General features: G+C 29.8%; 1 protein-coding gene and 1 non-coding gene across 2 annotated transcripts; both read left to right on the forward strand.

Annotated features, from left to right (window-relative positions):
• Nucleotides 1–202: 202 nt before the first annotated feature.
• On the forward strand, nucleotides 203–7,662 carry LOC103828599 (S-protein homolog 5-like). Its single transcript, XM_033275245.1, has one exon. It carries the CDS (start codon nucleotides 561–563, stop codon nucleotides 990–992), a length of 432 nt encoding a protein of 143 aa, XP_033131136.1. The 5' UTR covers nucleotides 203–560; the 3' UTR covers nucleotides 993–7,662.
• On the forward strand, nucleotides 5,822–8,059 carry LOC108868984. The gene has a single exon (XR_004449335.1). It is a non-coding gene; the product is annotated as an S-protein homolog 5 (transcript).
• The last annotated feature ends 5,675 nt before the right edge of the window (nucleotides 8,060–13,734 follow it).

The raw sequence follows: 13,734 nt of genomic DNA on the forward strand, positions 1-13,734 counted from the left end.
TTTTTTAAAAAAATTCTATGTAAATATATGACCCCAGTAAAATTATAAATTAATAAATTATATGTATACATATTTTATATAAGTAAGAACCTATTATCATATTGTTTATTTATATTCACAATGGAATTATCTTTATATTTTCTTAACACTTAATATTTTTTGATGAGATTTAGTAAACCCACTTTTAAGTTCTATGCAATATATATTGTATACACCAAATAATATAATAAAATTAATATAAATTTTAAATTTTAAAAAATAACAATTAATGTCTATACACTAAAATCAAATATTTTTCTTAGAATAAATATATCTTAAAATAAAAACTCTAAACAAGGAAATTTTGCAAATTAATATCTCTACAAATTAATAAAATTTCAAAATCTCATTATTATTAATTTATAGAGATTCTACTGTATGTTATAACTGATATATGATTCTCAAGTTCTTTATACCTAAACAGAACGCCTTGTAATAAATAATAAAATATTATTTAATCTATAAATACTACTTTAATACTCTCCAACAAATATAATAGCACAAGAAAGAAAGAAAAGACCATGGCTTCGTCAAGAAATCAAAATTTTATTTTTATGCTAATTTCATTTCTGATCATTCTCGCAACTACGTCATTTGCCTCTGCGCTCTTCTCAGCAAAACATGTTGTGATTGTCAACAAACTTGTAACGCGTGCGACATTGATTGTGCATTGCATGAACAAAGAAGAAGATAAGGGAGTGATTTCACTTGGACCTGGAGATAGTTTTGATTTCAGATTTCGTGTTAACCTTCGTAAAACAACAGTATACACATGTAGCTTTGCTTGGCCTGGCAATACAGCAACATTCGATATTTTTAGAGCTGATAGAGATGATAATCCAGAAAGCAAAGTTGGTGTTTGCAGCGAATGTATTTGGAGCATCTACGAGCCAGCACCATGTAGGGATAGACGTGATGGAGGCCAACCTAATTGTTTTCCATGGGCTTCTTAAATTAGTTATTATTATTTTGAGGTTATTTGTACGACAATTTTAAATGAATAAATAAAAATATAGTGTTTTTGATATTATTTTGCATATTTTATCACTCTTTCTTGTGCATTTACCCCAACTAGAAATTATTATATTTTACTACCATGTCATTCTAGGTAGAACATGAATCATTCAAATCGCAAAGACCCTCTCAGAAAATGCAAAGTATCCATCCCGATATTAAAAATTAGATTTGAAAATAGGATATATAATCAGTTAGATGCAAAAATATGATTTAATGTTTGTATATTCAATATTGACAGTGCAAGCAAATTAATTGTTAGCAATGTAGCGTTCACCTCTATAAATCACTTGAGCATGGTCGTTTGGCTCCACATGTTTTTTTTTTTAAATTTTGAGGAGAGGCGTAACAGAAGTTGCAGTGAAAATAATGAAATTTGAGGAGCAGATTGTAAACATAGAGAAGGACTGTTTGGGTTACGAAAGCAAACGATAGGTGAGGTAACATTTAATAATGACGGAGGCCCTTTACGTCCCATTTTGAGCTTCTTATTTTGCGTAAACAAACAAAAATCTTCTTTTGGAGAGGTGACGTGGTAGAATATATATTTTATAACCGCAGAATTCCCAAAAACTAACTATTCGATCAATATGGCACGGTTAGGTGGCCAAAGAAAATTGAATTCAGGGCGGAAACTCAAAGAGGAGCCTCTTTACCAATTGACCAGTACCACTTGGTTATGTCTTAGCATTTGCTCTATCTTAAAATGATGTGGCAAATGATGTGGCAGCAGATTGAAAGAGCATTGTCTTATATATGTTAGGCTAATGTCTATTTTTAATGTAGGATTGTGGGATAATTTCAAATAAAGACAGAGATATGGATGCTGTGCCTGAGATTCAAATTCCTTAGTGTCGAGTTGCTAGTGAGCTGACATCAACCTTATCTCATCTTTTAGATTTGCAATCTATTCTTAGTTTACCCTCAATAGCATGTTCATTCTCTCAAAGTTATTTGGTGAAACGTCTTTAAGAATTTTTTTTTCTCTTTAAGAAGTTTCTGGAATTCGCATTCTGTCTTTCCCAAGCTTTCCAACAGCTGCGTTTATCCCTAGATTCTCATAACTTTGTCGCTCAGCTGCTTATGAGAACACTATCTTGTCCTTATATAATTCTGAAGACTATTAAGGTGGTGGCCAAAATGAGGTGCATAGTTTTCGTGCTCTTTTCGAAACAGAGCCGGGCTTGACCCCATGCTTGTGAAACATTTGAATAGAACCCCAATTTTGTGGAGTCCTTTAAAAAAAGTAATTTTCTTTTATATGCTAAATATATAAATGTTTAATGTAAAATAGAAAAAAATAATTAAAACAGATTTTAAAAATTATAATTATATACAAATTTTTTTTATAATAGACGAAAAATTTTCTTTTAAATTTTCAAGTAAAGAAAAAATATTTTATCTTAAAAAAATAATTTTAAATACTTTTTTTTCTCAAAAAATGTTATTAAAAATAAAAATTAAATATTTTTTTTCGTTTTGGATAGGATCCCCAAAATTTCAGGTCAGACTCTGCTTCGAAAACATGTTTCATCCAAGGGTGAAGCTAGTGTGAGGAGAGAGGGGGTTCCACATGCACCCATTTATGCTGTGTGTGCACCCAGTCAGAATTCATTTTGGATTCAGCATTCGTTTCATCATCAAGTTTGTCTACAAGCATTTTAAATTGAATATGTGCAGATTGAGCAGGAGCAGAGGAGCATATATGAAGTATGTCTTCCTTTTTTTTCATCAAAGTATGTCTTCCATCAAACTTACTTTTCATAACCCAGAAAATTTCCATAATTAACAAAAAAAAGTTTAAATCATTTTCTAATTAAACTGCTCGTACGAGCTTCTTTGGTGGTGAAAATGTTATGGTCAAAGTAAGGTGAAGACTGAAGAAATATGGTCAACGTAGGGTGTACAGTGAAGAGATAATTTTGAAATTTATTCTCAAATAAAAAATGATGTATGCACTAAGAGATTAGTGTTTTTCAGTTGACATGAAATTATTCTAGAGACTTAAAGATTTTAACGCTTTGCAATTTCATACACCCACTATATAAAATATCAAAACAAATAAATTAGCATGAAATTAACACATAAAACTGTCATATTTTGTTCACATATATGCAAAGCTTCTTGTTTGAATTTTGTCCCAAATCTATATGGCCTTACAATGTTTCAAAAAGTCAAATACTATATAATAAAATAATGCAAACAATAATTTATTAGATTTTAGTTTCTATCAAATTAAAATGCATATTATGATATTTATATCATTTTCAAATTATCTAATTTAAAATGAAAAGATCAGATTGAAGCGAATAAAAAATTTCAACACAGTTTTATTAAAACCAAATATTACAAAAACTTGTCAATTTAATCTAGTTGTCGCACCAGCTAAATATTTTAATATTTCAGCCAACTAAACATAATCATCAAAATTTTGAAAATCCACCATTATCCAATGCTAAAAATATCTATAAATCATATTTTGAAGTTTACCAATCTAACACATTTACATCTTCTTTTCTTACCAAAATTAAAACTTTATTGATAATATATACATATACATTATTTATGTTTTTGATAAAATTATTTGAAGAATATCACTGAAATATTCTAATTTTTGTTGTAACTAAAAAATTCAGACTTAAAAACTAAAAATAATTATATTTGTAGTTCTAGTAAAATCGAATGACAAAATTAACTTAGGCTTCTCCTGTTGATCAAGCAGGCTTCATTATTTCAGGTTTGATCTACTCTATTCGCGGAGCTTCTCCTTGTTTGTTAGCCGACTGATAACTTTTATGCATGCACCTCCGTATAAGTGCTGCGTACAAGATAGGACCAGTATAAGAAGAGAACTAAAACTTTTCAGAACATGAGGTTGGTATCCTCAGTAAATCAGTTTCTTCCCCAGGAAGCTGGGCCAACATATATAAAAATGAAGAGAAATAAAAATGCATTACCACTTCTGATTCTTTCTAATTTATTTTCTAAACAATGTTGACAGTTATTATTCGCCTCAACACTGGAACATTATTTTACTTCGACCTCAGAAAATATATGTTATAACTAGCTTCAAAGGGACACAATGAACCAAATTAAGCAGTTTTTTTTTTAACTTCAACCAAATTAAGCAGTTTATAAGTATACCAAAAACATTAAAATAACATCAAATTCAACAAGATAACAATATAAACAACAAATAATATCTATCTTCATCTGCTTTAATGTTTTAGACAATTTTGGTTTAGAAGCTCCAAAATATGTTGAACTCTTAAAATATATAGTGATCAAATAATTGAAGAAAAATTATAATATATAATCTGCACATAGCATGGACCAAAAAAACTAGTATAGTAAAATAAAAAGCTATGTGTGTTCTTTTATAAACGATTAATAAATTTTCATTCATATATTTTTCTTTGTTTTAATAATGTCAAATGAGTTAGGCTAAGAAAGAGTAAGGGCATCTCCAATGGTTTACATCATTTTTTCTCTCAAAATGAGTTTGCATTTTGCTCCAATGGTTTTTCTCATATTTTTTCTTCAGAAAACACAATTTATTATTAATTCTAAAATAATTATAAAACAATTTTATATATTATTTACTAAAGTATTAATAATTTCTCTAATGAATAAAACATAAATGTTGAATCTTTTAAATATAAAACAGAATTATATAAAATTTTAAGAACAAATTTATAAATAAAAGGCTTATTCATTTTGAAGGACATCATAAAAATGACGGAAAACCTTTTCCAATGGTGCATCATTTTTAGGGGGAAAATGAGTTTGTAAACAGTAATGTATGTTCATATTTCCAATAAATATTTGATTATCTTGAATGTTTAAAAAGTTTTAAATTTCTACAATCATATAAAATAAAATAAATACTTAGAGACAACAGTATATTTAAATGATCATATCAAAAATAATATTAAAAAATTGTCATACGAAATAAACAAATATATTGGACATTAATTAAATAGACCATAATTACATAAATTTTTCGCTATAAATAAAAGAATTTGTGGAATATCTGTGGAAATGTAATTAAAACTGTACAAAATCAGGTAAAGTTTGGCCATAAATAAATTAAATATAGCAACAAATTTGTTTACTAATTCATGTAACGTTGAAAAAGTAAGTCTCATTAATGGCCAATTTGCAAAAAAAAAAAAAAATTTGGCTCAGTTGAAAACAATTTTTTTTCTTAACTAAGATTTTCGATAACAAATGACTTAATGGTATAATAGGCATAAAAATCAATAGTTAAAAAAAATTAAAAAGAGATACTATATTAGTCAAATAATAAATTGATGGCACATATTGTTTGTTTCTAAAAATATTTGTATACTGCTTTAATATATCATTAGCAAGTACACAATTATGTAATATATTCTTAAGAAGTATAAAAGAAATTATATATGTTTTAATATTTTTAGAAACTATCAAATAACTTGGGCTTTAAATTTATCAAAAACGTCAAAATATATTCCAAAAATCTTTGTATAGAAATAAATTAACTAATACGTAAAATAAAATCTTCTTAATGAGGCAAGTAATTAATAATTGAGATATTTCTTTTCTACACATTTATTTGTAAATAAGTTACCAAACAAGATAATTGTATACACAATATATGTTATAACCGATATGATTTTCAAGTCTTTTCTCTCTAATCAAAACGCCTTGCAATAAATATCATTTATTCTATAAATACTATTTTACTCTCCAACAAATATAATAGCACAAGAAAGAAAAAAAAAATACAATGGCTTCCCCAAGGAATCAAAATTTTATTTCTATGCTAATTTCATTTATGATCATTCTCGCAACTACGTAATTTGCCTCTGCATTCTTCTCAGCAAAACATGTTGTGATTGTCAACAAACTTGTAACGCGTGCGACATTGATTGTGCATTGCATGAACAAAGAAGAAGATAAGGGAGTGATTTCACTTGGACCTGGAGATAGTTTTGATTTCCGATTTCGTGTTAACCTTCGCAAAACAACAGTATACACATGTAGCTTTGCTTGGCCTGGAAATACAGCAACATTCGATATTTTTAGAGCTGATAGAGATGATAATCCACAAAGCAAAGTTGGAGTCTGCAGTGAATGTATTTGGAGCATCTACGAGCCAGCACCATGCAGGGATAGACGGGATGGAGGCCAGCCTAACTGTTTTCCATGGGCTTCTTAAATTATGGTGTTCTTATCTTGAACTTTTTTGTACGACAATTTTAAATGAATAAATTAAAATATGTAGTGTTTTTATATCATTTTTCCATATTTAATCACTTTTTATTTTGTATTGACATATATAAAAACTTTTTGCCAAAAATAAATAAATATAAATATATATATATGATATACTCCAACTAGAAATTATAATCTTTTAGTTCCATGTCATTCTAGGTATAACATGAATCATTCAAATAGCGGTGAGACACTCAGAAAATGCCAAGTATTCGTCCATATTTAAAATTATATTTGAAAATAAGATATATTATCCTATATTAATTGAGAAGTTTAGAATTAATTCTCTTTAATTTGATTGGTTGTTGGTATTTGAATTTCCATTTATTTAATTTAATTTTTAAAAAGGAAACTAATCCTAGAACTACCTAATCTAATCTATATTACGAAAAAAACAATTAAATATTTAAAAGATAGATGAATTAACATAATTTGTTTATAGAAACAATTAAATATCATATATTACATTATATTAATATAGAATAGATACATATAAATACATATGATATTACTGAAATAATTTTATGAACGATTTAAAACATATTTCTATTAATAGTTGCCTATATATGAATTGAGAAGTCACTTAATTGGATTTTGCTTATGTGTCATTATTAATAGGTGAAGTTTAGAATTAATTCTCTTAATTTGATTGGTTGTTGGTATTTGAATTTTCATTTCTTTAATTTAAGTTTTAAAAAGGAAACTAATCCTAAAATTACCTAATATAATCTATATTACCAAACAAACAATTAAACATTTAAAAGATAGATGAATTAACCAAAAAAATGCTTTTTCTCTCTCTCGATAAGCGATGGAAAAGGCGATCGAGGTTTTTATGGCTTCGCGGTGGTGGGATCCCGGTGATCTCGGTGTTTGCGGAGAGTTTTCGTCTACGGAGGGGTTTGGCTTGGCGGGTTGGAAAGTCGTTTGGATTCTCCGATGGCTTAGATTGAGAAGGGATAAGGGAATAAGGAAGAGGTTAAGGAATCACGGGATCTTAGGAGATCTACTCGTGATTTTGATTCTAATCAAGACGGTATCGCAGAGAAGGGAAGGTAATATGTCTGGAGATTGTCAATCTACAGATCTTGGCTTTGTTATGGAGATCGGAGGAATCAATTACAGATTGGTTTCAATTAAAGTTTCTGGAATATTCGTTTGGGTTTTTGGGTTTTACCAATCTCTTCCCGGGATTGTGATGGTCAAATCTTTTCACAGATGCTACGCTCTTCCTTGGAACTACTATATACGGGTTATTGGGGTCTCTTATTACCTGTAAGTCTTCTATAGCCAGACTACTTACGGGTAAGTCTTCTACGCGAACACATCTGGAAAAAAATACAATTTCATACCTTAAACTAGTGAGATGACTTCCTTAGCATACAAAGTCTTCTCCAACCACCCAGAATCTCAAACGAAAGTAACCCACCAAGAATAGTATGCTTGAATGGCTCTATCAACCATAAAAAAAATTTTGAATCAAAAGCTTAAGTTTTTTGGATGAATATGGAGACAAAGTGAAAGAGATGTTGTTTTTAGTTCATAACAAGTGAGAAAGAGAGAGTGTAAATCGATTTTAGGTGCATTAAGAGCTTCAAATTGGTTGTTCATTGTGGTTGGGGTATTGATGGCAATGACAATCATGTAAATACTTGAAGATGATGAGATTAAGAGAGTAAAAAAATTATTTTCAAAAAAAAAGAAGAAATTTAATGGTATTTTTGTAAATATTGCGAACATGTGGGGTGAATAAAGCCAAAAAAAAAAAAAAAAGATGTTGGTTTTGTGCAGGGCCGGCTCAAACGTTTTACAGGCCCCGGGGCAAAACTAAAAAAATGACCCTTAACATGTGAAACTGTAATGTTGATATTGTAGCTACTAAGTAATATAAAACAATTTTTTTTTGGAAATATAAACATAACCATAAAGTAAAACAGTCTTGATTCTTTTATAGATTTTCTTGAGAATGAGATGATTTGCTTTCACAAAAATCTTCACAATATAACATGTTCTCCCGAATCTGAAAAAGAAAAAAAAGCAGCAGTCATCCTAAAAAGAAATGCAATCATAAGAAACGTTTTTTTCGAGCTTTACTCGATGCAAAGTCATGGATAACAGTTTCAAAATCAATGCTTTCTAGAATATTTTTTTCAATGCATAAAATAGCTAAACCATTCAATCTTTCTTGAGACATTGAAGATCTTAAGTATTTTTTCAACAACTTTAATTTTGAAAAACTCCTCTCAGCTGAGGCTACAGTCACTGGTATAGTCAAAAGAATTCTATAAGCAATTGAATTTCAAGTAGTGGTGGTTAGCATTAAGTAGTGGTTAGCCGTTAATGGTGAGTTTTTTTAGGCATAATTGTATTTATCAAATTTTTTCTTTCTCTTCTAAAAACTGTTCATATACCATTGACGATACAGTTTCAAAAGATCTCAAAATCGTTGATTCTTCAAGGATTCTTGCATCTTCGATTATTTTCTGTAAGTGATCCTTATGATTTTGTTTACTATCCTGTTTTTTTGCTTTTCTCTACACTTGATCTTGTAGAAAAATTGTTGATTCTTTTTTTGTTTGCTTCTTTGATTCTTGCATAAGCAAGACGATTTTACATGTATAAACTATAAGAAAAGACATGTGCATAAAGAATTACGGACGAATCACTGATTTTGTTTTATTGTTTCAGGTATCCAGCTTTCACTTTTAGCTTCAGTCTTCAGCAATTTGATTCCTAAATCCAGGTGTACTCTTCCTCTTACTAAACTCTTAGCTTGCATCATGACTGGACAAAATTCTGGATGTAAAAAAAGGCAGAAAAAAAGAACCCGTGACTTGTTTATTCAGTCACAAAGAGGGTCTTTAGATAAATTTGTCATAAAAAAGAATGCTGCAGAAAATTTGAAATATGATTGTGTGGATAATATTCCTGAATCAAATGATCATTTTGGTGATACTATTGGTCAATTGAGTGAGCATGATAATGTGGTAAATGCATCTAATGTTGATAGTCAAAATTTTTTTGAACAACCAAGTTCTTGTGTTAACATATATGATCCTAGGTATTGGGAAAATCTTGACAACAAAATGAGAGATGTGTTAATTGAAAAAGGGCCCAAAAGAGAAATGAATCTTGTGTTTCCTTTAGATAAGTATTCTAGACATTTCTCATATACTTATTATATGAGAAAGATGAGCAATGGAGAAACTAGTGATAGAAATTGGTTGGTTTACTCAAAACATGTGGATAAAGTCTATTGCTTTTGTTGCAAATTGTTTAAATCTAAGAATTGCTCAAATATGTTTGCAAATGATGGATTTAATGATTGGAAACATCTTAGTGAGAGGCTTAAAGATCATGAGAGAAGTATAGAACACATGACTAATATGGAAACTTGGAATGAGCTGAAAGTAAGGTTTGAAAAGAATCTGACAATTGATAAAGAATTGCAAAAAGAAATTGCTAAGGAAAAAGAACGTTGGAGGCAGGTCTTAATTAGAATCATTGCTATTGTAAAATTTCTTTCTAAACGGTGCTTAGCTTTTAGAGGAAAAAAATGAGAAACTTTACCAAGATAGCAATGGTAATTTTTTAGGAGCTATTGAAATGGTTGCAGAATTTGATTTGATAATCCAAGATCATATTAGGCGCATTCAAAATCATGAAATTCATCATCATTATCTTGGTCATAATATTCAGAATGAGTTTATTTCGCTTTTGACTCATAATGTTCAGCATTCTATTATTGCAATTATCAAAGAGGCAAAATACTTTTCAGTGATTCTTGATTGTACACCAGATGTGAGTCACCAAGAACAAATGACTCTAATAATACGATGTGTGAACATGTCTGATAAAAAAGTTAAAGTAGAAGAGTATTTTTTGGAGTTTCTAAAGGTAGATGACACATCTGGTCTAGGGCTCTTTGAAAAATTATTAGATGTTCTAAAGTCTCTTACTCTTGATGTTGATAATGTGAGGGGTCAAAGTTACGACAATGGTTCTAATATGAAAGGAAAACATCAAGGTGTTCAAAGACGATTGCTTGACATAAATTCAAAAGCTTTGTATATGCCATGTGCTTGTCATAGTCTTAATCTTGTGGTTAGTGATATGGCTCATTCATGTTTGAAAGCTATTTCTTTCTTTGGAGTCGTGCAACGCATATATACCCTGTTTTCTGGTTCTACAAAGAGATGGAATATTTTGCTTGACCATGTTCCTTTTTTTACAGTGAAATCATTATCCAATACTCGCTGGGAAAGCCGAATTAACAGCGTGAAAGCTATCAGATTTCAAACTTTGCAAGTAAGGTCAGCTTTAATAGAATTGTATGAATCATGTGATGATGCTATGACAAAAAGTGATGCTGAAAGTTTAATTATGGCATTTGATAATTTTGAATTTTTACTTGGCATGGTCATTTGGTATGAAATTCTGTTTGCTATTAACTCGGTTAGTAAGAACTTACAGTCTAAATCTATGTGCATTGACAATGCTTTAAAACAACTCCAAGGTGTAATTCTGTTTTTTGAGAAGTATAGAGATGAAGGGTTCAATTCTAGTTTGAATGTAGCTAAAAATATTGCTCATGAGATGGATGTTGATCCTGTTTTCCCAAATAAGCGTAGTGTCTTTAGAAAAAAACAGTTTGATGAAACTGATTCAGGTGAACAAGTACTATCAGGTGAAGATGCTTTTAGAGTTGATTACTTTTTAGTTGTTGTGGACATGGCATTAACTTCAGTGAAGAGTAGGTTTGATCAAATGATGAAGTTTAAAAGTGTTTTTGGGTTTTTATTTGATTCTTTGAAATTAAAAATATTAGATGAAAGTGAGCTTCGAACTCATTGCACTAACTTTTACAATACTTTTTCTAATGGCGATTCTTCTGATGTTGATTTGAATGATCTTTATTCTGAACTGAGAATGCTGCAAACGACTCTACCTGATGTATCTATAGAACCTAGTGAAGATCTTGAGTTTGTTGAAAGTGTGGGTTGTTATCAGAACGTTTCAATTGCTTATAGAATTCTTTTGACTATACCAGTGACTGTAGCCTCAGCTGAGAGGAGTTTTTCAAAATTAAAGTTGTTGAAAAATTACTTAAGATCTTCAATGTCTCAAGAAAGATTGAATGGTTTAGCTATTTTATGCATTGAAAAAAATATTCTAGAAAGCATTGATTTTGAAACTGTTATCCATGACTTTGCATCGAGTAAAGCTCGAAAAAAACGTTTCTTATGATTGCATTTCTTTTTAGGATGACTGCTGCTTTTTTTTTTTTTTCAGATTCGGGAGAACATGTTATATTGTGAAGATTTTTGTGAAAGCAAATCATCTCATTCTCAAGAAAATCTATAAAAGAATCAAGACTGTTTTACTTTATGGTTATGTTTATATTTCCAAAAAAAAATTGTTTTATATTACTTAGTAGCTACAATATCAACATTACAGTTTCACATGTTAAGGGTCATTTTTTTAGTTTTGCCCCGGGGCCTGTAAAACGTTTGAGCCGGCCCTGAATACAAAAGATAGGTTTTATTGTCCACCAAAATTGTCGCTTGTAAATATTTTCACATAAGAAAACCAAGGTCGTTCAGTCAAAAAAACAAAATAAAAACAAAGCCGTCACCAAAAATACAATATACACGAAATAAAGTAAGAAAGAGAAGAAAAGTGGAACATCATAAAGCAAATGATTGATGGCATATTATTCAACAACAAGGTAAATGATACGATTATAATTATCAAATCATCACTTTTTCTTATTCAAAGTTATTTTTTCTAGAACACTGTGCTTTGATAAGACAAAAAAGATATGTAGGAACCGATTCCTGTCTATAATTTTGCTTCTTCCCCTCTATAGTCTCTTGTCGTTCAACCCAACGAACGAAAAAGCTGATTCACATGTTTCTGATATAATTTATTTTATAGTGACAATTTCATATAAAGATAATTGGTCTTGTCACCCCTGTCTCGAATCGTATAGTCGGTTAGATGTGTAAAACTATTTGGTGATAACTGGAATGACCTATTTATCTTATATATTTAAGGATCCGTTCCAATATCCGATGTGAGACACTTTGTGTCTAATATGCTCATTCGAGATGATGATTCTTTGAACGTCAATCGCGGAATGCTCGGACAAGGATCGATGGGCCAACTTTTGACCATATCGATGTGGATCGGGTTGGACTGCGTGGATCAGGCTCAAATACCATGTTAAACTAGATGGACTTCTATTCTAAAATCAATTGGTGATAAGAGAAGTGGCTCATCTATCTTATATATTGCTAAAGATCCTTTCCAACATCCGATGCGGGACACTTTGTATCTAATATAGCCTACGGTTGGATATGAATACCTGATCAGGGTCTATAGTAACTTAAAGTATTTTCATATTTTCCACTAATGATTATTATTAAATTTTTCCCTGTAGTGAAGAAAATCGCTTTAGATAATTGATATCAGATATATTTTATAAAAAAATTTGATATCGGATATAGCTGATTTTCATAATATTTTCAGAATGATATTTAGAAAAGAGACCGTTTTGTATGGAGGAAAGTGAAGAAAAAAAAGAAAGAGATCTAACAATTATTTGGGAAATGCCTCGAGATATTCATTGTCATGCACTATTTACCAAATAGCTAGGGTCTTTCTGTTAATGCTCCAAGCTTTATAATAATTAAACTATTATTAAATATTAAATAAACCTAATGATCAAGGATCTATATGCTCCTACTAGTATGTGAAGGAAAAACATGTAGGATTGAAAATCACGAAACCGAAATTGATATAAACACTAAGATGAAGATAGAAAACGTTTTAAGAAAAGGAAATATACGAATTCACAGAGTCGAGATTTGATCTCTTTCCTTAACTCAATAAATCGCCCGTATTGGGTGACGGTTTGAATGTGATATATGAATCCCAGGATACAACCGTGACGAGGCTGTTTCGCAACACCTGAAACATAATCTAACGAACTGTAACTACTACGAATACTCTCGAGACACTTACTTTAACACTATAAAATTAAGAGAGATCATTTGCCGGAAGCTTTGGTGTTTTGCTTTTTCTGTGTATTCAGAATGAATAGACTAGATGTTTATTGATATGGTTATGAGTTACTTGATCACCAATAAATAATCTTGCGAAAAAGTAAAAAAATATTCTTGAATAGAAGTATTCCATAATTATTATAAAAACATAACATAATTAATTGAGAAGTATTACATTATTATTTAGACGCAAAACATTATAGGAAGTATTCTACAAATAATTATGGTAGGTTTTCAACTCTTAAATAATATTGAAAACCTACCATAATTATTTCAGAGTAATTTTGTAAGATTTATCCTTTTTCCATAATTCAAACACCCATATCACTTCATCATAAACAGATTTTTACACATCCCT

This window comes from Brassica rapa, chromosome A07 (genome assembly GCF_000309985.2).
Source record: "Brassica rapa cultivar Chiifu-401-42 chromosome A07, CAAS_Brap_v3.01, whole genome shotgun sequence".
In the NCBI taxonomy this organism is placed as follows: Eukaryota; Viridiplantae; Streptophyta; class Magnoliopsida; order Brassicales; family Brassicaceae; genus Brassica; species Brassica rapa.